The sequence below is a fragment of the Phoenix dactylifera genome, chromosome 1 (assembly GCF_051530095.1).
Source record: "Phoenix dactylifera cultivar Ajwa chromosome 1, Ajwa_hap1_PhDact_Kaust_v1.1, whole genome shotgun sequence".
Lineage (NCBI taxonomy): Eukaryota > Viridiplantae > Streptophyta > Magnoliopsida > Arecales > Arecaceae > Phoenix > Phoenix dactylifera.
In genome coordinates, this window is record NC_143190.1 from 12,662,318 (window position 1) to 12,688,812 (window position 26,495).

Below are 26,495 nucleotides of genomic sequence, written 5' to 3' on the forward strand. Positions count from 1 at the left end.
GGATGTGTGAGAGAGCGGAGAGGAGAGTGCGTCCTGTCCTGTCCCGTCCTGCAAAAAAGAAGCCGGTGGCCGGGCTCCCCGGCGCCGGCCCTCCGATGCTTAAGTCAGAGGGGGCAAATATGTGGAGAGAGCAAGCCAGAGGGTGAAGAAGAATAAGAGGATATTGGTGCTTAATTGTCTGTGCTGTTGTGTTTCAGTCCCTCCTCCCTCTCTTTCCTCCCAGGCTCCCTTTTATAGAGGGATTTTATGTTGCCCGGGAGGTGACAGGGAGTTTGTCCTCTTTTGTAATAATTGGGTACGATTTGGCCCATTAATGGCATAGTGGAAAATAAGGCCGACTCAGACCGGAACCAGGGAGTTGTCACGGTCGATCGGACCTGTTGGAGTGGTTGAACCGCCGGCCGTGGTAGGCCCGGGGTCCGTGGATGGTAAGCGCATTTATTACCGAATGAACCGGCGATCAGGGAGAGCCATACGCTTTGATGGTTCAGTGATCCGGAGATCGTCTTGAGCCGTGTTCATTAAATGACTGAGCGCATCGGAGACTTGAGGAGGTCTCATGCATTAATGGCAGGTCGTGCCAAATACCTGCGGAGATCTTATGCCTTGACGGCTTGGAGATAGCGGCAGGTTGTAGTGGAGTTGTCAAGTCCCTCAGGGGGTTAGGTAGGAGTTGAACATCTGGTCAAGGCAATCGGCTCGGCAGGGGTGCCGAGCCGAGCTGGTCGCCCAATGGGGCGCCCTGTGGCGGGGTTGCTTCTAATGCTCCTGGTCGGCGCCCTTTGGTCGGCTCTTTCTAGCCGAGCGCCTTTATTCCGCGCGCTTTCCTCTCTGGTCAGCGCCTTCTAATCGAGCGCTTTTCTGGTCGGCGTCCTCTGGTCGGCTCTTTCTAGCCGAGCATCCCTACTTGGTCGTTGGTTGGTCCGAGCGCCTCTTGGCGCTCCGGTCGGCACTCTTGGGCCGAGCATCTTTTCAGATCGGCGCTCTCTAGCCGAGCACCCCTCTGGTTGGTGTTCTTTGGTCGGCACTCTTCGGCCGAGCGCCTTTCCGGTCGGCGCTTTTTGGCCGAGCGCCTCCGTGGCGGTATGACTTGGGGTTTTTCCCCCAACAAATAGATTGGGCGTGACTTGGAGGACGAAAACTGTACCCATTGCTCCCTTTGAGTTGTCATCGTGAAGAGTGCCACTAAATGAAGCGAATAACTTGGATCGGTGTAAGGCACCAAAATGATGTAATCCAATTTAAGATTTGAAGAGACTTCCCTCTCATTGTTATGCTAAATTTACTAGAAAAATTAACACAAAGTTCCTTAATGAGATGTAAAATCTAAAAAAATGTATGAGGAGTTGACACTCCAGTAACTCAGTGCAAGCATATTAAATCTCCATAGAGTCTTTAAAAAATGTAGTCTTTCCTCGAAAAGAAGAGTCTTTCGAAGATGCATGAACTAATTAGCTTCACGAAGCTGCAATTTCCAATCAAAACAGGCAACCAGAAACAAATTGTTTGCAGCTCCAAACTAACTTCATCCACAAAAGCATCAAGCTCAATTCATCCAAATTTCCCAAGGGTTGCTGCCATGAAACTCATGGTCTACAGCACTTGCAAAAAGATTGTCACTCCAGCGAACCTTCACAATGATTTGTTCCAGATAAAATCATTATCCACTCCATAAGCTGACATATGTTTGAGATGATGATGACACTCAGGTACGCACGCTATTTCTGTTAGAAAACCATCCATCACTTGGAATTAGATGCTTCTTTGATTTCATGGACGAGCAACAATGAGAAAAAGGTCCCTGTCATTAATTAGGAATATGAGATATTGTTACTTAAAAGTGCTTATGATCAAGTTTAAAGAGAAGAGAAGTGCAAAATCAGAATAATGATGTGTCAAGCAATCCGCGTAATTTTGTTGCCAGTTTAAGGACTATACCCACCATGGGCCTTTTCTTTTGTCTTCACAGATACAAGCACCCCGTGTTGGTGTCCTTTGACTTGGTTAATGTATGTCAATTATCTGAAGTAGCTTTTTTGTTTCAGCTTGAGTCAAGTTTTGATCACAACGCTTTCTTTCTCAGAAGATAACTTGAAGCTCGTTCACCAATGTTTGTCCCAGCAATGTATCCACCAGTCCAGGAATTCTGTGGAAAAAATGCACGAAATTTTGCATTTAAAACTTGAAAATTATAAAAATTTGAACTTGCACACCATGAAAATAAAATATATCTAGTTTCAGCCAAATGAATCATAAAGAGGAAAAAAGTTTGTAGTAAGTGTTCCAGCATTTCATCAGGTATACAATGAAACAATTTGAGCAACATTAGATCCTCTTTTAAAAAATTCCAGCTTAGAACCTGCTGATACACAAACATCTAGCCAGGTTTCAAGCAACTTTTATTCATTGTTATGATTTTCAAGGTTCAAACTTTAAGTTCTCAATTTAGATTTACTAATATGATATTTTTGTACGCATTTCTCAGAATAGTTCCGTGTTTTCATTGTTGACTTGTTAGAAAACTGCTAGTCAGAGAATATGAAAAATGAAAGGACAAGCACATCTAGTTTCAATCCAACAAAAAATCATCACAAGGACAAATTTTGCAGTCAACAATTGTTCCCTCAGTTCTATGAATACTGTCCAAATTACTATTCGGGCTATTAATATGGGAGTAAGACCTCACCAAGTTCCAAGCAAGTTACCATATACATCAAATTGGCATCCTTTACATGGTTCAACATGATGTTTGTGCATGTTCGAGCCATTCACATAGACTGGTGCAGTAAGCATTAAATGGTTTCCTCTGTAAAGCTAACATGGTTTTCCGCATGGACCAAAGCACATATGCATGCATAAATACATATATACATAAGTAAACGCATGCATGCACGTATGAATGTAATCTCCAAATTAGCAATGGTTCATTTGGAGTTGATGCCTAAGCCACACTCTTAGCCAAGGTCACCGAACCGGTACTAGGACCCTTCCTTCTCCCTCATGATGACAAGCTGAAACATCATTAAAAAAAAGGTTGAGGGCATATCCTAACCAGGACAGCCACATCGATCGGTGACCCGGCCGAGATGAAGGCGGGATGGCCAGGACAAGGGATATATAGAGTGGGTTTCAGGGTCTCACACCCATCCCATAGGCCGTAATCTCACTAGAACGGGAGAGGACGCCCAGGATGGCCCCCGTCCCACTGGGAGTTCAATCCTTAATAGCATGAATAGTCATACTACAGTATCATGCTTGTCAAAGCTTCTTTGTTTTAGGGTTTTCCATGAATGTTCTATGCAGAATTTTTCATCAAAAGGTTCTCTTTCTCATTTCTCTACTTGTAAAGCATGGAATATGTTTGAGAGGCCCTAGGGAGTGATTCCCTACTTAATCGGTGTCAGATCAATTTGTTTCTTCTTTTTCCTTTTCGAAAATATCTCCTCATTCTATTTCTACTTTCTTTCTTCTCTTTTTACTCGTTTTTACCATATTACAGCCTCAGCATACAATCTTCTACCCTTGTTACTGTTCACTTATAACAGTCACTTCACAACCATTATGCAATACCTATTTCAGGTCTCAATTTGCCTAAAACCTGATTCATGTGAGTCAAGGTTTGTCGTCTCGGTACTAGACCCCATACCGATATCATCCTATTGTAGTCTCAGTACCCAGTACGATATCCAGTTCGGCATATCCAGTGTCAGTACGTCCCATGTACTACATAACGGTTCTATATGGGTACAACACAGTATGGTTAGTATGCATCGGTATCAATTAGTACGACAAACCTTATTGTGAGTTTAATTAGATCCGCAACTTTTGCAGACCTGTTAGCCCTCTCTCTTTGGTTCTAGAAAACCTTGCAGTAAACCAACAAATCCTAAACCTAGTCCTTGGAGCACACCAATTCCTACTATAACTGAAAACGTTCCGGATCTTGAAATGTCATACACGATTTACAAGAAATAAATGGGAAAATACTGGTTCTGGATGGTGATTTAGCGTACACACCTAGGTGAACCAAGACCAATTGCTTTGCATGCTTCAAAGAATTCTAGTAATTTTTGATACTTTTGCTGCAAGATAAATGTTTTATTTGTGAAACAGCTATTTTCTGAATTTGATTTCAGCAAGCCACATTTAGGCATCTATATGAAGCATCTTCCTTGCATTAGAATAGGTTGTAATTTGAATCATAAGCCTAGTAGTTTCTTAATTTTAATTTCAGATTGTTTAGTGTTGCACAACATCAGATCTTCAGATGATTATATCTATAGCATTTAAGTTTGCATAAGTTTGGGTTAGGGTTTATCATATTTGTGTGGTATTAATTATTAGGTTCCCTAGGATTATATCTACAGCATTTAAGTTTGCATAAGTTTGGGTTAGGGTTTATCATATTTGTGTGGTATTAATTATTAGGTTCCATAGGGTTATCCAGCATCAGACACAATATTCAAGTTGTTTAAAAATGCTCTAATTAGTGATTTAGTCATGCATTTTTCTTTTCTGACACTTCAGTAAGTATGCTTCTTAATAACATTGCGCTTGCTAATAAAAAACCACAAGAAAAAAAAAATCTTAACATTTCCTAGAAATTCCAAGCCAAACTTATTATTTCATTTGGAGTTTGTCAGTTGTTCCAAATGCTGTAGGCACCAAACGAACTGAATTCAAATGACAGTGAATCTGTCATTGGCTATGATACCATTGACAAAGGTTGACAGCATGGACATCTGGCTACAGAGATGACCTACGTACTTATATCAAAACAAAACATCTCTAGAACTATAACAAAAAGTCAAAAACATAGAAGTTCTATCCAAAATTCTTAAATTAAAATAAAGAGTTTCAGTTTTTGGTTTCAACAAAACCAAAACCAGGGCCAGTTTCAAACTTTTGGCCAGAACTAACTAGGGCCAACTTTGACAGATATCGGTTTTTAATTCCAATTGTTTGCATTTATTCCTACTTTTAATGTTCTTGTGCATTCTCTCTAGACTACTTGAAATTCTGCAAGTTCAGATGGTGCAAGCAAATTCAGAGAAGTAAATATTTGATGGGTATTTTGCTATGTTCGGGCTCAAATCTTACAGACATTTCTGCTGTAATGAGTTAGATAGTATATAATATTCTACACTCTAAACATGACTCTCTGAACATTTATTTTCAAAATATGTTTCTTTGATTGTTTCAATGCAAAACTACAAAAAATCACATTTAAGGTTGTGAAAAAAATATATTCTCAAACGATCTCTAACTTATTGTTCTTTATTTACTTTATTTTGCACTAGTTTTTATATTTTATTTCTCGATTCACATTTCAAATGAAACCACTAGAACTATTGAGACCGAAACTCATAATAACGAAACTGAAGCCAATTTTGAACCTTGGCCTTAAGATAATGTCAACCATTGACACCTAGTTGCTAAAAGAGCAAGTGCTGGAACTTGCAAAAGCTCAATAAATTCATTGCAAGATAATGTAACAAAATAATGCAATCAATGGAACAAAGCTACAATGTATAATAATAATATCCACAATGTTTCATAAAAATAAAGAACTACATGCAGTCCATACTTCTAAGACAATGAAGCTATCGAACTTCCAAGTGATTTTAGTTATGTTACATATATGCAACTACAAATTACTTTCAAGATCTGTTATCTAGTTCATTATGGTATTGTGGTATGTCAAATAAGGTGAGACTATCTATTAGCATATGCAATACCTGAAAGTTGAATCCACCAGTAATTCCATCAACATTTAGTACCTGCCAAAAATACACTTCTTGTGATGCACTTGCACAAATAATTCTAAATAGGCCCCAGAAATATAAAATATTACCTCTCCTGCAAAGAAAAGATTTGGCCTTATCTTGCTCTCCATGGTGTCAAGTGATATCTTTACAAAAGAAAGAACAAAATTTGATAATACAAGGACCAGTAAAAAACAATTTGTCAATAGAACCATTAAGAAAAATTATGAACCTCTGAAAGTGGAACACCGCCAGCAGTGACAAATTCATCTTTAAAATGACCCTACAATAGGAAAATAATGAGTTCATAGAAAACATAGCCAAAAGTAGGCATGCTCAACCGACAATTCAAGCATGCTTTATGCTTAAAATATGATTTGAACAAAATTAAAACATACCTTTCCAACAACCTTAAATGGGCATTGCTTTAGCAGAAGAGCTAGTGAATTTAAGTGGTTATTTGATATGAAAGCCCATAATATATCACCATCTAAACCCTGAAAAAACGTGATTTGTGTTGATGTAGAAGAGCACCCTCAAATGTTTGAGCATCAAAAATATAAATTTCATTTTAAAAGGCAAGACAACCTCGCGTTCCAGTAAATATCTCCAGAATCTTTTCACCAAGCCGAATTGTGAAGGAAATGAATTGCTTGCCTTATGCTTCTGCAGTGGATATGTAGGCTCATTAGTTCATTTTGCAAGACTGGAAAAAAACATATTCGTCAAGATTTGATGTTGAAACTGGACAATGATCACTAAACTTCATATATAATTTTTTCAGCAAGCATTGTGCAAATATGCTAAAGCTAAAGCAGTTTAATTCAATAAGAATAATATACAAATTTTGATATAACCACTAAAGGCCCAGATATGGTATGCTGTACCGGTCAGTACCGGGCATACCGCATCCGTACCGATGGATACCGGTATCGGTATGCCAATGTCGGTACGCCTGACGTACCGCATACTGTACCGTACCGATATTCGGTACGCCTATACTAGTGCGACACCGGTACGAGGTTCGGTACCGGTACGGCGAACCTTGGGCCTAGATTTCTCAACCAATCCTTTTGCCTCTCATTCTTTTTTTTTTTGGGGTAAAACTGGATATTTATTATATTATCCTTGAAAAAAATACAATCATGAGATTCTTTTGCCCCTCATTCTTCAAGAATTATAAAGATCCCTTTCGAGTCTAAAAGTAAATTGTTTTTTTATCCACTCCTGATATATGTGATGATTGTTATTATGTGCATTGCATGGTATTTAGTAAATTGTATGCAAATTAACGTAGGAGCATGCCCATGACTTAAGCAGCATGTTGCTGCTAGATAAGCATGAATTGAGAGCAACATTCTGTTTCATGATATTATTTGGGTACAATTTTAGTAGCTAGAATCTTCTGCCTAGGGTAACATACCTGCTCCAAATCTCCCTAGAATGCACCCAAACTCGCTTCCTTAAAATGTTCCTAAAATATCCGCTTTCCTGCACCTGCTCCCTAACTCACACTCAATTCTCACAACTAAGGGTGTGCATCACATGCCACAAACTTCATCAAATATTAGGGAGAATATTCAGATAAATTGTAAAGCACCTCTGTAGTTGTGTGAGTGTTGGTCCAGTTTATAGAAGCCAACTCATCCTTTCATTGAGAAAATAGCACTGATTAGGGCAAATGCAACCTCCCAACACCCACCAGAGGTAAAACAAGTTAGACTAAATTCTTGCGTCGGTCGCTAATAAAGATTATCAAACAAAAGGGCAGGTCTACTAGAAGGATACAAAACAATTCGAGAGATGATAACCCAAGACATACAACTCAACATTTTCATCCTGGTCTGAGTTGATGTGGGATGCTATTACAATGGTAAAGGACCATGTTGCATATTTTCTTCAGCATGTTGATATAGGATGGTCTAGCGAGCAAAGTCCGGATAGCTTGATCTATTGTTTCTCTCCTCACCTAGTCCTACTTCTCTGCATCTCTTTATCTTTAGTTTAGACATCTCTCTTCACCTTTTTGCTACAAAACCCTTACTCCTTGACGCAAACCCTTAAATCCCTAGAACTAGCCCTTCTATCTTGGACCCCTATCCGTTCCTTTCCCTCGCCTTTCCTCAATAACCCAAAACCATCATCATCTTCTAACCATCCAAAACCTGATTAAGGGACTACTTTGACTCTTTATAGAAGTAGCCTTGTCTAAGCTCTCATCACCATTTGAAACATCATTCCTAGACTACCAAGAAGTTTTCAAAGTTGTTGATTGGTAATAAATTTTAAACTCGTCTTGGCCTCCATCACATCTATGTAGTACCCATAAGATCCCTCTATTCATGGGAAAACATTGCTCTATTACAATGGTATTGTAGATAACAACTATTCAAGAAATGTTGAAAGAAAGTTTCGCCGTCTTGATACTGAAACCCATACCGGTACCATCATATTACAATATCATATGCCCAGTACTGTATCCGGTTTGGTGTACTATCGGTACATCCCCGTACCGCATACCGATTCGATATCGATGCGGTATGGTACGGTCGGGTACGCATCAGTATCAATCGGTATAGCAAACCTTAGTTGAAAGATGATAGGCTCTTCCTGATAATTAATTATCCAAGTTATCTCCATGTATAATGCTACCATTAGATGTACTTTCTCTTCCTAAAACTTTTAGTTGTGTGACAATGAAAATATATGGAATCAATAGTGTGAGGACCCGTGCGGGCGTGTGTTTAGTCCCACATCGGTTATTCGCTGGGTAGATCTTGGGTACTTATACAGGATCAAGGAACCCAAAACAATACCTTCCGGCTAGCCATTTTGGGTGAGGTCCTGGGTTGTTACAAATGGTATCAGAGCAGACCCGGCCCATAACCGATGTGGACTAGGGGACACTGCAGCACGGATCCGTTGGGGCTGACCACGGGCCAATCGTGGTATTTGTAATTAGATTTGAATAGATATGAACCCTTAGCCTGACGAGTACGTCGAAGCTTAAACGGGGGGAGTATGTGAGGATCTGTGCAAGCGTGTGTTTAGTCCCACATCAGTTATTCACTGGATAGATCTTGAGTACTTATACAAGATCAAGGAGCCCAAACAATACCTTCCGGCTAGCCATTTTGGATGAGGTCCTGGGTTGTTACAAATATATGTGAGGACCCGTGCGGACGTGTGTTTAGTCCCACATCGGTTATTCGCTGGGTAGATCTTGGGTACTTATACAGGATCAAGAAACCCAAACAATACCTTCTGGCTAGCCATTTTGGGTGAGGTCCTGAGTTGTTACAAATGGTATCAGAGCGGACCCGGCCTATAACCTATGTGGACTAGGGGACACTGCAGTACGGATCCATTGGGGCTAACCACGGACTGATCGTGGTACTTGTGATTAGATTTGAATAGATTTGAACCCTTAGCCTGACGAGGACGTCAGAGCTTGAACGGAGGGAGTATGTGAGGACTCGTGCGGGCGTGTGTTTAGTCCCATATCGGTTATTTGCTGGGTAGATCTTGGGTACTTATACAGGATCAAGGAACCAAAATAATAACTTCCGGCTAGCCATTTTGGGTGAGATCCTAAGTTATTACAAATGGTATCAAAGCGGATCCGACCCATAACTTATGTGGGCTAGAGGGCACTGCAGCACGGATCCATTGGGGTTGACCACGGACCGATCGTGGTGTTTGTAATTAGATTTGAATGGATTTGAACCTTTAGCCTAATGAGGACGTCAGGATTTGAACGGGGGGAGTATGTGAGGACCCGTGCGGGCGTGTGTTTAGTCCCACATCGGTTATTCGCTGGATAAATCTTGGGTACTTATACAGGATCAAGGAATCCAAAACAATACCTTCCGGCTAGCCATTTTGGGTGAGGTCCTGGGTTGTTACAAATAGTATCTTATTCCAAAAAAAGGAACCAGAAAATCGCCTGATTCATTGCAATGTTCACCATCTCAGTGGTAGACCCCATATCGGTGCCATGTTGGAACAATATCAGTATGCTTGGTATGGTGGTTGATTTGGCATATCGGGACTCGATACGCCTCCTATAATGAGTCTTGGTTCGGTACTTGTATGGTACTTTATGCATTGCACAAGATGTAACACACCAGTATCATGAATCTGGTTCATTGTGCGATACTCGACAAAATATAGAAAAATAAGACATGATCATGTTGAACTACAAAATACTTTTATCGTAAATGATACTATAAGCCTTCTTCCATTCTCATTTTGTCCACTAATTCAAATGTACAAATTGGTGACAATCATAATTTGTTATACGGTCATACTTCCTTCTTAAACATAATTACAGAAAGTCAGCCTCTACTAAATCTTTCTTCATTAATAATCACCACATCTATATTTCTAGGATCTTGCCCACTCGTCTTGAAGTCTTTTATTCAATGGAGACAAAAGGTCATAGGTATATCGGTAGGGGTGGCAATCGGGTCGGGTCAGGCATAAACAGGTCGGGTCAAATACAGATCGGGTCAGAAAACTATAAATCTGAACCCGACCTGTTTATTAAACGGGTCAGGAATTACAAACCTGAACCTGACCTGTTTATTAAACAGGTAACCCGACCCGATCCATTTAACCTGTTTAATAAACAGGTAACCTGTTTACCCAACCCGACCCGACTTGTTTAACCTGTTTGCCCAACCTGACTCGTTTAACCTGTTTAGACCTGTTTAATCTGTCCAACCCAACCTGTTTAACCTGCCCAACCCGACCTGTTTAGACCTGTTTAAACCCGTTTAACCTGTTTAGACCTGTTTAACCCGTTTAACCTGTTTAGACCTGTTTAACCTGCCCAACAGTTAAACAGGTTAAACGGTTTAAACGGGTCAGACATCTAAAACCCGTATCCGACCCAATTAATAAACAGGTTAAACGGGTCGACCTGTTTACGACCCGAATCTGTTTAGGCCAAACCCAAACCTGTTTATGGCGGGTCGAACACGGGTCGGGTTGGCGGGTCGCGTCATATTTTGCCACCCCTATATATCGGCAACTTGATATCGCCCATCTGCTTCTCCAATTTCAGCCTTTATAAGTTGATTTATCATTATTATTATACCATTCTCATGATGGTTTGCCCAAATATACAAGCTAGTAGTCTTCATCAAGGTTTGTTGAATCGGCCAGTTTGGGATGTATTGAATCGAACCGGTCAATTACTGGCATAGTTTAGTCAATTGATTAAAAATGAAAGCCTTACCACACTTGCAGTGGGAGAGGGGGAGAGAGAGGGAAGAGAGGGAGGGAGGGAAAGGGAGAGGAAGGAAGGGAGTGGGGAAGGGAGGGGGAGACCATTTGCCGAATTCAAAACCGGCAACAATAAATGGGGACCCATGTTTCGAAATGAAAGAGGGGATCCCCTGTTCTGATGAGGGCTTTCGAGCCCTCTCTCTCTCAGCCTCCCCCCCTCCCTCCCACTCTCTCTCTCTCTTTTCCTCTTTCCTCCCTCTTCCCCTCCCTCCCCTGTTCTCCTTGTGTTGATATGCCCTGGAATGGCATAGTACAACTACAGACCCATATCGTGCCAAACCAATCACCAACCAATACCCCCTCTAGTACTGTTCACTAAACCTTGGACTCTTCATTATTCTTGTTAAATTTTGCTCCTAACAGAGAATGCAAATTCTCGATGTATGCAAAAACTTCTTCATCCACAGCCTTTCCATTATGTGCAGGGACCCTAATGTGTATAACTGAATTGGGCAAATGCAATGCATCTTTTATAAGAGAATGTGTGCTCAACATATAGCAACTGGGTTCTCCTTATGACAATAGTGTCTGTACCACCAACTATTTCAAAGAAAATCTTCGAAATAATGCCCATTAGCATGATAAGAACATGCAATAAAGTTCAGTCATGTTGAACATCATCTCATCAAGCAATGATAGAGGCAATATCTACTGCAAAATTTCAATGATAACAAAAAGTACTAAACTCTATGGTTGTTGGGTAACATCCACAATGTTGCTCTTGATTCAGAGATATTAATCATGCACATATCTTTCTTTTGTCGGCGACATCAGTCAGTTGTCATATATATACTAACATGAAAATGAAGAATGCATAAAACTGAAAGCTTTGAGCTCAGTGTACAGTATGGCCATGACGAGGAGAAAAAGGGAAAGAATACAAGTATCATGAGTTACAAAACAAAGAAGCAAATAATGAAGAAAATATCCTACTCCACTCAAGTTTGGATTAATTTTAACAAGATAATTGCAGCTTAGTAAGCAAAAGAGGAGAACTAGAAAAAGACCAAACCGCAAGCTGAGCCTTGTGTTGAAAGAGGATACGCTTCAGATCATCTATATGAATATCAGGTGTAAAGTCTACAAAAAGCATTCCTGTATACAAATCCACAAAGACAATGACATTAGAAGAATAGGTTGAAGTAATAGAATGGAGACTACATATGCCAGTATGCAACAATCATGTTGCAGCTACTTCATTTACCTGTATATTCAATTCTAAAAGCATCTTGGGAGAGAAAACCATATAATGTTCCACCAATGGATACGTTTATGCATATGGATTGAAATTTTGGAATCCATGCCAATCTATTCTCAATCAGGTAAGGGTTTTTTATAATTAAAATCAGAATTTGAACATTCCAATACACCTTAACAACTTACAGTGCCAAAGTTTACTTTATGATTACGAGAAAAGAAAAATTAAGTAGAGAAACCACTAGATAAAACATAAGAAAATCTAATAGTTAATGTGAAGATTAAAATGGAAAAAAGGGAAAGACGAACATATGCTTATAACCCCAGATAAATTAGTAGCACCCGTGAGTGAGCATTAAAACATACTGGAAAGTTGTCAAGGTTAAGGAGTGATTGAATCTATTCTGAATGACTAGCTTTCGTGCTGTCTGCATGGTATGTCTCTTCTGAGCAATTAAAAATCAAGTTTTTTTGACAAGAAACTATACACAAAGTGTAAATTAGAGTCAGTTGCAGATATAACTTCATCGGGTGTAATCTTAATATGTAGTAATTATTTAAACCTAAATTTACAACAACAAATCTTCATTGCAAGGTTGGAAAAGACTTGACTCACCCTCTACTAATTTTTTGACAGGGACAAGTCAATTTGGTGACTCAGATGAGTCATGTAGCTCATATATGCACACATACATACATACATATATTGAATATTTACATGCTTATATAAATTATTAAAAAGTTTTGAGGGATCAAAATATCTACAATTATTTTGAATTCAATATGCTCAAATCCTTTAAGAATAATGAAGAATATATACATGACATAGACTTAATAGCGGCAGCTATATGCAAAACCTAATGGGAGAAAAACATTGCCAAATGGTCATTCAACATTGCAAGTTATCACAATCAATCATGTCCAAGCCATTTCATTTAAAAAATATGCAAACTCTAGATTAACACATAAAAGAGAAACACCAAAGTTTTCAAATTTTTCTTTCTTATTACTTGTGATTAACCAGTCGTTTACACAGAAAAATGATCACAACCATCTCTAGTCATTGTTGGCGGAGTAATAGAGTCACTTTCTTGATCCTCAACTCACACAAACTCAGAGGCAACTCGGTCTAATTCAGCGATGACTTGGTCTAACTCGATGATGACTCGGTCTAACTTGGCAACAAATCAACCTAACTCAATTGAGTTAAGGTCTTAAATAAAATCAAAACTAAAAAAATGACACAGCCAATCTTTTTTGACTTGCCAATTCAAACGAGTCATGAAAGACAGCAAAAGGACTCCACCAGGCCTTGCTCACTTTTTAATATTTCCCGAGTCATCTGGACTTTTGATGGTAGCCTTAGATTTTGACTTACTTAGCCAAGTCACAAGTTGACTCACCAAGTTTTCCAACCTTGCCTCACTGCAATCATTATCTAAAATTATCAAACAAGTCGTGATCTTCAAACTCAAGTCTATGCATAATCCTCTTTACCAAAGCTCTACCTGTGTAATTGGAAAGGAACAGTTCTCGTGCTGCCCAAGCAGATAACCGAAGAATCACAGGCCCGCTAAGACCCCAATGAGTCACTAACACAGGCCCAACCTGGAAGACACAAATATTATATTAGAAAATTTTTCAACTTCATGATAACTAAACAAACAAAATCACATGCCTGGGTAAATTCAGGTATACTTTTGTGGGATTTTTCTAATTTTAACTTTGCTTTAACTCTTGGAAATGTAACCTGCTCATCATCAAAAGAAGTAAATTAGAATGAATTTTCAACTAAATGAGCAGAAAACTATATTTTCTGTGAAAAGATTTCTCAATTATTAGCATAAATCAGGGAAAGAAATATAGAATATCATTTTTATAAATCAACCTGCACTAAATAGTAAAAGTTCTGCATGTCAACCATCATTGATGATATTACTCATGTCTCCACTGCTGGAATATAATCATTGTTTAATTGACTAGAAGATTCATAGGATACTAAGCAAGAAATCATCATCATCCACATCAATGTTTTCTCTAGTAAACAGTTCTCAAAATGGCTGGCTGTTTTGTTGTGCTATTTAAATATTTAGACTCTAAAGGATACTGCAGTTTCTGATACGATGTTTTCTCTGTAAGCAGACAATATACATCATTTATAAACATGCCGCATAGTTCCAGATATTTTAAACAGAACAGAACTTGCTGGTAGAACATATCCGCCCAGTCCCCCTACCTGGCAAGTAAAGGCCATCAAGAAATCCAAGTCATACTACTGTCCAGGTGCATAGTCAACAACATATGCATCCATATCAGTTCTAACGTCAATATTTTCTGGTATAAATTTCACCTGCAACTCAATATGTCTAAGGATATATATCCCCAATGAAACAACACTTACACACTACAGTTAAATTATGGATAAGAGGGAAGCATAATCTCCAAAGAAAATTGACCTAGAAAAGCTTCTGCAGTTTTGAAATGTTTATATAATGTGCAAACAGAACTGAGGAGGGAATTAAGAAAAGATAAATAAGAGCAAGCCGGATATAGATAAGTAACAGATATCATTCAGTGGCCTGTAGATGGATGTGCTAAGGGAAGGTGGACAGATAAATGGTTCAGGGATGTGGAAGGACATGGATGTCAGAGGCCTTCCAAGAGCAAAGCCAACATTGTGAAGCTTGATCACTGAACGATACCACCTTTATCAATACGAAGAGTGACAGTGATGCTCCAAGGCACGCTATGCTTCTCAGAATTTAAAAATTGGACAGACTATTAAAAAAATCTAGGAGAGCATGAGTTTTTTTAAAAAAAATGAAAATTTAATTTATAAATAGCTTTTTACCGAAGTTTTATTATCCTGAAATAGTTAGATGGTAGTGCATAGATAAGGAAACAAATAGCAACGATAATATAGCATTTTTGTTTATGGATAGTATGGAAACATAGATGTAATATGTCTTATTCCTTTACCAATGAAATGTAAGAAAAGTGGAATTGCTGTTAGAGGAAATTACTACTTCTGCAAAAGAGATGGAAGGTGACTATTAATGTTGCTGTTATTATGTTTAGATGAAGCAGCTAAGTCTATAATAAACAGTTTTCCTATGACATAAGTTATCCCAATTTAATCATACTCAAATGCTGCAAAAATTCTCTAAGTAGAACATAAATATATAGCACATACATCATTTACAAGCATCAAGCACATACTGATTTTGAAAATTTTACAAAATTGATTATGTACAGGAAATTAGGTTCTAAATCTATGCATTTTGTATCAGTAAATTCACATGGATATATAAGTGATGAGATGCATAAATGTTATATGGTTCCAAAGACCCATAATATCCAATACATCAACAAAATGTAAAATGTCTAATCCAAAGTTTTGGCTGAAATGATCAAAGAACAAAAAACCAATTAAGCAACTATCAAATGGGACAGCAGTACACAAGATGATGTATAATCTACAAAAGTAAAAGGAGAATGTTTAGATGAAAACATGATCTGAAAGAACTAGTAGTAACAGAGATATTTTATCAATTCAAATTACCCCAGACAAACTTGCCAGTTGTCTATCCTCAATTTTGAATGTGAATAAGCTGGGCACTGGATCTACAATGGAGTGACCAAGCTGGCCAGCAATTGTGTAACCCTATAAACATATTACAGTCAGTTATTAGATGGGAAGAACCCTAGTCAAACTTGATAAGAGAGTGTTTAGAAAAAAGAAAATCCAATTATTCACCTGCCTGCTGCTCCCAGTGGCAACTAATACGTAATCGGCCTCAATATATTCAACAAAATCAACTGTACGTTTCTCAACCTTCAAAAGGAACCTCCCATTGTCAAAAATGGATGCGCCTGAAACCACTTTTCCTGTCTGCAGTGAAACTTAAAAACAAACTTTTCTTTCAGTAAATCTGGCCAAGATAACCTTTGCATATAGAAAGTTTGAGACATAGCAGTGTAAGTACAGATGACATAAAGCATAAATATGTGAACACAACACAGATTTAATTCCTGATACAAATGACATTGAAGGAGAAAGCTTCAGTACAAACTTTAACAGCATTTACATAGTAGGGAATGCAATAACTTCAGCTTTTGCAGAAGCACACAAATTCTATGGCGTCATGACAAAATGGAGGAGCTTCCGCTTCACTAACAAGTGATGCTCGTAATTGTGTGTTGTGCTGCCTCTACCAGGCCAAGGAGAAGGTTTGATGCCTCAGAAATATGGAAACAAAACATTCCATGATGACGGTTTCACGATCTTAGATTAATCATTAGAAAGTTAAGCACAAAATAGTTATGCGATAATTACTCAAGATGATTATTCACAGAATATTATACCTCTGATTTTTCTTTTTTTTGCCAACAACTGAGCTTCTTGGCAACATACATATGACTATTGACACTTAATATTTAATCCTTCCCAGAAGTTTCAAAAACTACTTCCAACTACAACATTTTTCAAATTAAACACATCAAATAATTAACAATGATGACGACAATGCTAGATCCATGATTTGCTGCACTCCCACAATTATTTTTAAAAAAGAAAAAAGAAAAGCAAAAAGGAGGAAAAAAAAGAAACAATAGCAACAACAACATACAAAAAGAAGCTCTAAAACATACTATACTGCAGTACCCCATGGACATGCCTGGAGGGGGCCCTGCTGGCTTACAGTGGGGTAGGAGTATGGATCTTGGGAGCAGGAACAATGGGCTGTATGGTTAAGTGCACACCCGTGAATTGCAATGTATGGTGCAAGCACCACCCTTTGCAAGCGACTCCAACCACGAAGAGGGGTCAAATCCGATAGCAAGGGAAACACCTCTCCGACCATAGCCCATGCTTCTCAAATATATGAAAACGGTAACCTTATTTCTCGTTCCTCTCGTTGGCTTTCTCAGTGAAACAGGGGAGGTATACGAGATTTGATGCAGAGAAGTCTACATTTGTTTGGTCTCCTAACCAGATGATGGTGATCTTAGTCTTAGTCTTTAAAAATCCCGGGTACATGACCACTTTTTTTTAATTCTGCAAGCTTGGTCTTCATCTATTTTACGAAGGTTGGTATTAGAATTAAGAGAATCTGATCTATCTTACTTTTTGGCCATGTACATAGATTCTAAAAATTTCTTGCTACTTATAAGGATAGGACTGACTAGGCTGTGAGAATTCAAAAAACCGCATGACAAGTTTGAGAGACAGATGGTCAATCACGTGTGTGGAAAGATGGACTTTATAAGTCTTTACAGTGAACCTATAAGTACAACTATAGTATAGTATATAATAATACTATTTTAAAGTATATACTAATATAATATAGTATGTACAAGTATAGTATAGTATTTAATACTATGGTATAGTATATACTAGTATAACATAGTATATACTTATATATTATACCGGTATATACTATACCGGAAAGTATATACCAGTATATACTAGTATAACATAGTATGTACTTGTATATTATCCCGGCGGATACTATATCGGAAAGTATATACCAGTATAGTATAGTATGGTATAGTATATTCCCGTATAGGATATACCGAGTATAGGATATACCGGGATAGGATATACCAGAATAACATATACTGGTATAGGATATTCCAGTATAGGAGCATATTCCGGTATAGGATATTCCGATATAGGAGCATATTGCGGTATAGGATATTCTGATATAGCATATTCTGGTATAACGTATTTCGGTATAGGTATAGTATATTCCGGTATAGCATATTCCGGTATAAGTATAGTACATTATCGGTAAAGCATATTCCGGTATAGGTCTAGTATATACCGGTATAGCATATTTCGGTATAGTATATTCTGGTACAGCATATTCCGGCATAGGTATAATATATATCGGTATAGTATATACGTATATACCGGTATAGGATATACGTATATACCGGTATAGCATAGTATAGTATCTACCGGTATAGCATAGTATAGTATCTACCGGCATAGCATAGTAATAGTATCTATCGGTATAGCATAGTATAGTATAGTATATGCTAGTATAGTATGGTATAGTACAAGGTACGCTGAACCGGTATCGGTAGGCGTACCGGTCGCCTACCGGACCGGTTCCAGACTAGTTTTTGGTATGAACCGGTCTTCTGCTTCTTCTTTTTTTGGTTTCGTCCGCGCGCGTCGCGTGAAATTTTTTTTTTTGGTACCCGTCCGTGCGCGGACGCGCCAGGCTAGCCACAGAGTGGCATTAAATGCCACTCTATGGAATTTATGAAGCGGGCGGGGGAACCGCACGCGGGGCGGTTCCCAGTGCGGTGGAATTGCGCCTGTGGCGGTTCCCAGCGCAGTGGAATCATGCCAAGCAAGGTGGAACCGCACGCAGAAACACACGGGGCAAAAAAAAAAATTTCTTGGTTCACGTCCGCGCGCGGACGCGCCAGGCTGGCCACAGAGTGGCATTTAATGCCACTAAATGCCACTCTGTGGCATTTATGAAGCCGGCGGGGGAATCGCGCCCGCGGCGGTTCCCAGCGAAGTGGAATCGCACCCCGCGCAGTGGACGTGTAGGGCAGTATGTTTTTCTTTTTTTTTGGTTCATGTCCACGCGCGGACGCGCCAGGCTAGACACAGAGTGGCCTTAAATGCCACTCTGTGGCATTTATGAAGCGCGGGCGCGCTGCCCCTTTCGGGCCACGCGCTCTCACACCGCAGCGCGCACGCTGTGGTTAAAAAAAAAGAAAAAATTGGTACCAGTGCGAACCGGCCGGTACGCAATGGTATGCATGCATACCGGTCGGTACCAGTCCGAAAATAGCTGAAACCGGTATCCACGTTGTCCAAGTACCGGTTCCAGGACGGACCGGTCTGTACTGGATCGAACCGGCCGATACGGACCGGTTCGGCAAACCATGGTATAGTATATACTAGAATATACTATACACTAGTATATAAGTCTTTTAAAGAAAAGTATGACTACAATCTTTGAACCCAAAGTCTTTATTTAGAAATCACAACATTAATTATTTATTTTAATAATTATTGAGAAAATATGGGTAGTGACTGGTTGAGTTTGTAAATCTTGTATTGTTAGAGGACACTGCTCTTGATTTTGCCGCCCCTCACCCTTAGCACTTGACACGGGCACCCTAAATTCAAAAAAAAATGCAACACCATTCAAGATTTGCCTTTAGCCAAAATAAGTTATTACTGTTCCACGGAGCATTACACGCAAGGACAAACAGACTAAAAAGAGCGCAATACATACGCTTCGATGCATATTGCTTCTCAGTTGGAGTGGTCCACCAACTCAACGGTGGACTTGATCCAACAATACAAGTTGGTCCAAGATAACTTGCATGGGCTCGAGTTTAGTGAGTCTAGAGCCAACTTGGGTGAAGCCATCAAGTTGGAATTCCTCCACATTCCTCTCCTTACCCACTCTTACTCTCCTCTTATTTGCAAATAGATGATACCTATGAAGATCTATTGCTTACCACTTGGCCTCTCCTTGAAACAAGACAACCCGAATCATGTCTCTCTTTTTCCTTTTGCTCCAGGGGGCCAACTCCGACTTCGTGCTCATACATGACCATACTCTCCTCTTAGCGTGAGCACTCTCACGGCCCATGCAAGAAAGACTCTCCTCCGAGGTCTTCCGATGGCTTGTCTTAGCACAATAATAGGCGGGGGAAATAGAGAAAAGATGGAAGGAAATCACCTCCGACGGTAACTCCTTATCGGATGGAACGATGTAGTGGGCTTAGCCCTTTACGAGACACATTGCAAGCCTAATGCAGTGTTTAGGCCAACATATCCACGCTTCCAATAAGATCTATCATCCCTCACAAAACAAGAAAATATAGAAAACGAGCAAAGGAGTATGTCCGGAAATTGTTTTGCTTAAGAAGTCTTTGGACAGGATGGCATGGTTACAACAAGATGCGTAGATTGGTTAAATTGTAGTTACCTTCTATGTGAAGGTAAACCTACTAAAGCTGAGTGGATGGTCTTAATTCAAAGGGTTGAAGCTAGATTGGCAATATGGAAAAGCAAATTCTTGTCTCTTGGGGGGAAGTTAACATCAATCAACTCTGAACTCATCTCTTCCTATCTTCTTTATGTCATATTCATATGTTTTCCCCCAAATTCTAATTTCCTTTGTTAAGAAGTAAGAAAAAATTCTCAAAATGGAAAGAAGGAACTTCCAGAGAGAGATAAAAGGTTAATACACAAGTGATCTTGAATATACACATGCATACACATATAAGGATGGACTCTGCTCCTCTAAAGAGGAGAGAGTATCGACTCCTCTTAGGTCGGGCACCCAAATTGAAAATCTATATTGTTGATCATAATCTTACTTACCACTAAAAATGCCTAGAAACAAAAAATCACGCATTTGGTCGTCTCTAATCTATGCATCAACTATAAAGATGTATGGTTAAAATAATATAATCATGTTTTGCTATGATCTAAGCATTAAACTCTAAGGGTTTTCAATCTATACATGTTTTAACATGTGTAGATTATGATTAATAAGGTGGATGTATATATGTATTACTATGTATGTATTATGTACGTATATGTATGTTCATATCTATATATATATTAATTGATCACTCTAACCAAAAAAAATACTAAGACATCTATAGTCACAATGTCTAGGAAACAAGTATTCCATTCCACCCTTTTAGAAGTTAACACTTGAGCTATGCAAACATCCAGAAATAGTCTTAAAAACTAAGGGGAACAGCATCATGGTCCAAAAGGGTAATATGGGAGGTTACTATAAGCGGATTTTCCTTCAAGTTTCTACACATCCTGAAACTCCATATTAGATAAAGATCTGACGTGTATATTTTTGATAACCTACGTACTCCAGCATGTAAATTCAAGAGAATCTTAATGCTATTTACATGTACAAGTGCCAAAAATGCATGTTAAATTGGGGACATTAGTAAAATGCTACAACCGTAAAAAAAGTGAACCAACTAACATAAAGGACTCACAACTATCCTCAAGCCAAAGAATTAGAAAGTTCATAACCATGTAAACACTAGATCACAAGGACAGATGCATATTATTGATCTAATCATGCATTATGATGAAGCACTTAAACTCTAACAGCATTTGTGTGACTGAGGAGACATACCTCCACTCCTATTTGCTTCACTAAGAAGGCAGTCCACAATAGAGGCTGAGGTATTGCTAACAGGAAAAACCCTTCCATCCTCTTCCGTCTGAGGCAAAAATGAAAACATTTTCTTTAATAATGTCAAGCCTACACATGGATATAAAGAATAGCAAGCAGAAAGCAAAGATTCATCAAACAACCTTAAGCTGGACCCCATGATCAGAGAACCAGCACATGGTATCCTGTGGACCATGGATATTAAAGAAAGACCCCCGCAGTTCTTTGTTTCCCCTAGGATAATTTTCTGTCAATCTCTATACAAGTGCAGCATGAAAAACCAAAACCAAAAGTTAGAACGAGACATGGGTAGCAATATTAGATAGCTTTAGTTCTTTCCATGAACTACAAAGATTATTTAGTTCTTTGTTATAAAGTGTGAATATTATTTGTTATAAACCATCAAGTTGCACAAAAATTCATGAACTACAAAGATTCAGATACAACTGCCTGAATATTATTTAGTTCTTTGTTATAAGGTGTACCTGAATCCCTGCAAATATGGTGCATATGTCTCTCATATTATTGGTGATTACATTAGTGTATCTGCATTGGAGTTAACATGCTTAAAGATGCAACAGGTCCAACAACCAGATAGTAACAATCTATTACAATTAAAGAATGATAAGTTTACTAAGTGTCACAAGAAAATACATTATTTGATCTGTATATCATGCCAGTGATAAATAAGTTGGGTAATATCTTAATATACAAAAAGGAGGATGGATAATCTGAGATGACAAGAATTTGAACTTACATTCAGTTCATCAAAATTGACCTACTCATTCCTGAAATATGAGAAGTAATTGATTTCTGAGTTACATACAGTAAACTACTGGCTAAAGATGCATATCTAACCAATATGAAGATCCTTTATTTAACTATATTTATTAGGGCCCATTTGTTATTGCTTTTGTTTCCTGTTTTTGTTTTCAGAAACCCAAGAAGAAACATTAACTATATTGAACAAATATATTGAAGCTTTTTCATTTTTTAAATTGTTTATAAAATATTTGAGCTTTTGGTAGCAAATATTTCTTGCTTTCAAAAAGAGCGAGAATAGAAGCAACGAAAAGCAGTTCTGTGTGAATGCTATCTTAAACATTAAACACCATCTGGTATTTCGCTAATTTGTAGACACAAAAATATTAACAATACCAAACAGGCCTTAGGTTTTGAAATCAGACATGTCAAATTGTACTCTACTACTGTGAGTCAATATGTGGTCAACCATGATGTATAGCTGCCACATCAATAGATGATGCTTTTTCTTAGAAAATTGCAATGGTTTCATAAATCTTCAGTGCCTTACCATTGAGTCAACAAAATGCCCATTTGTCACATTGCATCGACCTCCACCAGAAATTTTAACCTAACAATAGCAGTAGAAAAAACAAGAAATTAAATAATGGTAATAAAAAATGGTTTCAAGCATTCTGTTCAAAGAAAATTTTAGCCAAGCAAAAAGGAAATCAAAAAGGTTGTGTACCCGTTCTGGAACAATTTGGATGAAATTTTTAGACATAATGAAATAGGTTGGGTACATCAAAACGGGTGAGCACCTCATGTTATTTCTTTAACACGAAACCTTCTATAAGTATATTCTCCCAGCTTCAAACATGAGCTAAGGTGCCAATCAAAAGTAACCTTACTCTAATAAGTATGCCCACACTTTTTCTTTAATTGTGTTGGAACTATTGCACAGCAGTATCTTAGCTCATAAACAACTTGTTTAGCTGATGATGTTAGAAACATCAAGTAGTAGGATGAGAACTTACAAAGAAGTCCATGGAAAGAATTTTGCATCCCGACTACAGATTAAAATTATGTGCCATATCTTGAAGCATTTACTACAATTATAAATGTCCAAACCTTTGATTTTTCATAAAGAAAAAAACATGTTCATTTTATGGAAAGAAGAGAACCATATATTGAATGAGAGAAAAAGCATGCCCTAACTAACATATTTAAGCATGCACTCGAAAATTTACACTACAATTTAATCTGACCTTAGATAAAAGCTTCCCCTTCTCAATGACCATCACATTTAGATGAGCTGCTTTGCTTTTTGCTCTTATTGAAGCATAAATACCAGCTGCACCACCACCCACCACCACCAATAATTGTTCATTTGTCTACCAAACAGATATAGTTATCAGAGAATATTTACTAAACAGCAAAAGTTACATGAGGAGTAGAAAATATGTACTCAAAATGGTTGCCATCCACATGTTAAAATCATGATTTGCTAATAACATCACGAAGCATGCAATTTGTTTCTAACACATAACCAAATCAAAATACATATACTATTCATGACTTTGTAGCACCAAGTACAAAAACTGTAGATAAGTGAAATAAGGGTTAAACGCTCAGACAGTTTGCACCATCATGACTCCTAACACATCAGGAGCACTTTTTATCTCTATCTTCCTACCCTTCCCTTTAAGCTTTGTACCACAATATTTACAGCAAAATTTACCTTGAGCTTTAGCCATTCTTTTCTTTGCAAGACTCTGGAACTTAGCTTCTAGCGAAAATTTGTAGTCTTTTGTGCACATTCCAACATTCCACGTAATCTAAGGCTGCATTTGGATGCGGTAGAATTCATGATTGTACAAATTTTTAAAATTATAAGTTGTGACATACAAAACTACTTGCTTGATTTTACAGTAAAAATTGATCAAATCATTGAAACAAAATTAGAAATTTTAAAGATGAGTATAATTGTTTGCTCATAAAATTTTCCTCCATTATCTTATATATTCCCATATTCTAGCTCACTCCTTTGAACCATCATTCCCCTCCTAAAATCTCCATCTCGAAAGCTTTTCAATCAGAGAAAAGGATAAATTTATGACTCAAAAATTTGAAACCTCCAATCCCACTAAGCATTTCCAGCCTGTGTGATATATTTGAGACTTTCAACTTTGTCTTCTGCTACATATAATCCATGTATTTAAGCAGCAAATAGCCATTGAAAACAGTTTTGAAAATCAGCCATATAAATTTTTTCAGCAAAGGTTTAAAGAATGCAAATCAGAGAAAACCGCATGCCGTTCAGAGGATGGTCGATGGAGCCATGTTTTCCCAAAACTCACTCTTTTTCTTGATTGGCACTGCGTGCCCTAAGGAGTCCTAATCATTTGAGCCGTACTCAGATATAGTACATAGAACGGGCCCTTGAGCCAAGAAGTCATACAAATGACAAGAATTTTGTTCACCAAGCAAATCATATTAGCAGGAATAGATAGATGTTTCTCCATGAAAATTATTTAATTCCTTCATTCCCATTCCTTGTACCAATAATCATGAGGCATCAGCATGCCATAGAAACCATACATTCAAAACAAAAGGGGCAGACATCAAGAAAAAAAAAAAAATTTAAAAGGAGATGTTAACCCATTTTTCCCTCCTCGATTCAAAACCTAATCATTCATAATAGGTCCATTGACTCAACTACTATCGAACAAAACCATGCTCAATTTCCATCCGGGACCGATGTAACGCCCAAGAACAAAGATTTCTTGAGAGAGATAAACAGAACACGATTCAAACCTAATCATTCATAAAGGCTCCATCGACTCAACTATTTTCAAAAGAAACCATGATAAGTTTCGAGAGAGAGACACAGAGAGAGAATAAAGGAGGAGGAGGAAGAAGCCTTACTTCTTGGGCGCTCCTCGTGGCAGGAAACGAATTGATACATCTTTTGCAGCGGGGGAGCAGCCAGCGGCTATTTCTACCGCGAGGAAAAGCTCCGAGGTGGATAACACTTGCCAGACCGGAGCTCGTCATATTAGCATTCCTTCGAGCAGGTTCCGCGCGGCTTCTCCTGACGCGCAGAGGAACAAGGCGGCCCGCGGCCTTTTTCTTTTCGTTCTTTCTTTCCTTCTTGCGTACCTATCAGGCGATAAGCGAGGTTTGATACAACGGCCATTTTAACGTAATACCGGCCGTAAGAAGATTTTGGAGGGGCTCTATTGCGTTATCAATAACGTGAAATTAAATATTAGCGGTTATTTTACTATTTTTGATTATTTCTTTTTAATGGCCATATATGATGAAAATAACAGCCAATGCTTCAAAATGTGCATTGTCCATATTCCTCAAAATTAAATAATACTTTTATAAACTCAAATCTCTGTAGCAGCTGAAGAGAGAGTTTTCTTGATCAACGAGTACAACTAGGGCAAATAACATTCAATATAACAATAGATAACGATTAGTTTAATTGTTATTTTATTTTCCAAATTTTAACTCTATCTATATTTGGATAAATGATAGTGTTACTGTAATGATCAATGACAATTTTAGAAGAGATTTATATGATAAGACTATAGAGTTGTGAGACCTCCATGAGACACTTGGCTCATAATGCAAATATATATCTCGTGGATGACCGGATGTCATCTATAAATGATAATTATATTGAAAATTGAAAAAAAATATTTAATTTTATAGAATGATGAATTCAATATATATATATATATATATATATATATATATATATATATATATATATATATATATATATATATATATATATATATATATATATATATTACTCAAAAAGGGGATTAGTAAAAAGGAGCATGAAGGTAAAAGAGAAGGAAGAAGCATGATCTAGGAAAAGAAAAATTTTCTAATTTTTAAATTTTATGGATAAAATATATCCACTTTTAACAATCTAGATTCTAGAGGGTGAGAGAAGTTCTTGTTCCCAAGGTGGTAATTCTTTTCCTATTTATCTCCCTCCTTTCCTTCCTGACTACAACACGTAGCAATATATAAATAAAAATAATGGACACAAAGTATACAAGGAGGCTCTACATTACAAGGATATTCTTGGAGGAAACTCAAGCAACGATCAACAAGCTATGGTCCTGCTGAATGCACTATTATTTTAAATTTAAGTGGGCACTTCATTCAAAAAAGAAATCAAAGCTGGGATTCGACTTGCCGTACTTATCCAAAGCCGGTTAGGCATCCAGTGGCAAGGGCTTGATCATATCAAGAGTCTTGTGTATCAAGTGCTACTACCTAACCT

The 26,495-nt window shown here is 38.0% G+C and overlaps 1 protein-coding gene across 10 annotated transcripts; it reads right to left on the minus strand.

Moving 5' to 3' along the window:
• Window positions 1–1,240: 1,240 nt before the first annotated feature.
• On the minus strand, window positions 1,241–25,803 carry LOC103720104 (FAD/NAD(P)-binding oxidoreductase family protein). 10 transcript variants are annotated; one of them, XM_088720928.1, is made up of 18 exons: window positions 25,115–25,405; window positions 23,928–24,030; window positions 23,455–23,540; window positions 22,758–22,817; window positions 21,589–21,702; window positions 21,407–21,494; window positions 16,012–16,157; window positions 15,817–15,918; window positions 13,933–14,004; window positions 13,763–13,862; window positions 12,070–12,152; window positions 6,354–6,431; window positions 6,164–6,262; window positions 5,998–6,048; window positions 5,855–5,911; window positions 5,739–5,780; window positions 1,943–2,146; window positions 1,375–1,801 (listed from the first exon to the last, which is right to left on the minus strand). In XM_088720928.1, exons 2-17 carry the CDS (start codon window positions 24,004–24,006, stop codon window positions 2,063–2,065), a joined length of 1,341 nt encoding a protein of 446 aa, XP_088577054.1. In that variant the 5' UTR covers window positions 24,007–24,030; window positions 25,115–25,405; the 3' UTR covers window positions 1,375–1,801; window positions 1,943–2,062. The 10 variants fall into 10 exon arrangements, with proteins under 10 accessions (XP_008807882.3, XP_088577054.1, XP_088577057.1 ...); XM_088720931.1 differs by having other exon boundaries at window positions 15,832–15,918; window positions 23,455–23,580; window positions 25,115–25,360; XM_008809663.5 differs by having other exon boundaries at window positions 23,455–23,580; window positions 25,115–25,360.
• Between the last annotated feature and the right edge of the window lie 692 nt (window positions 25,804–26,495).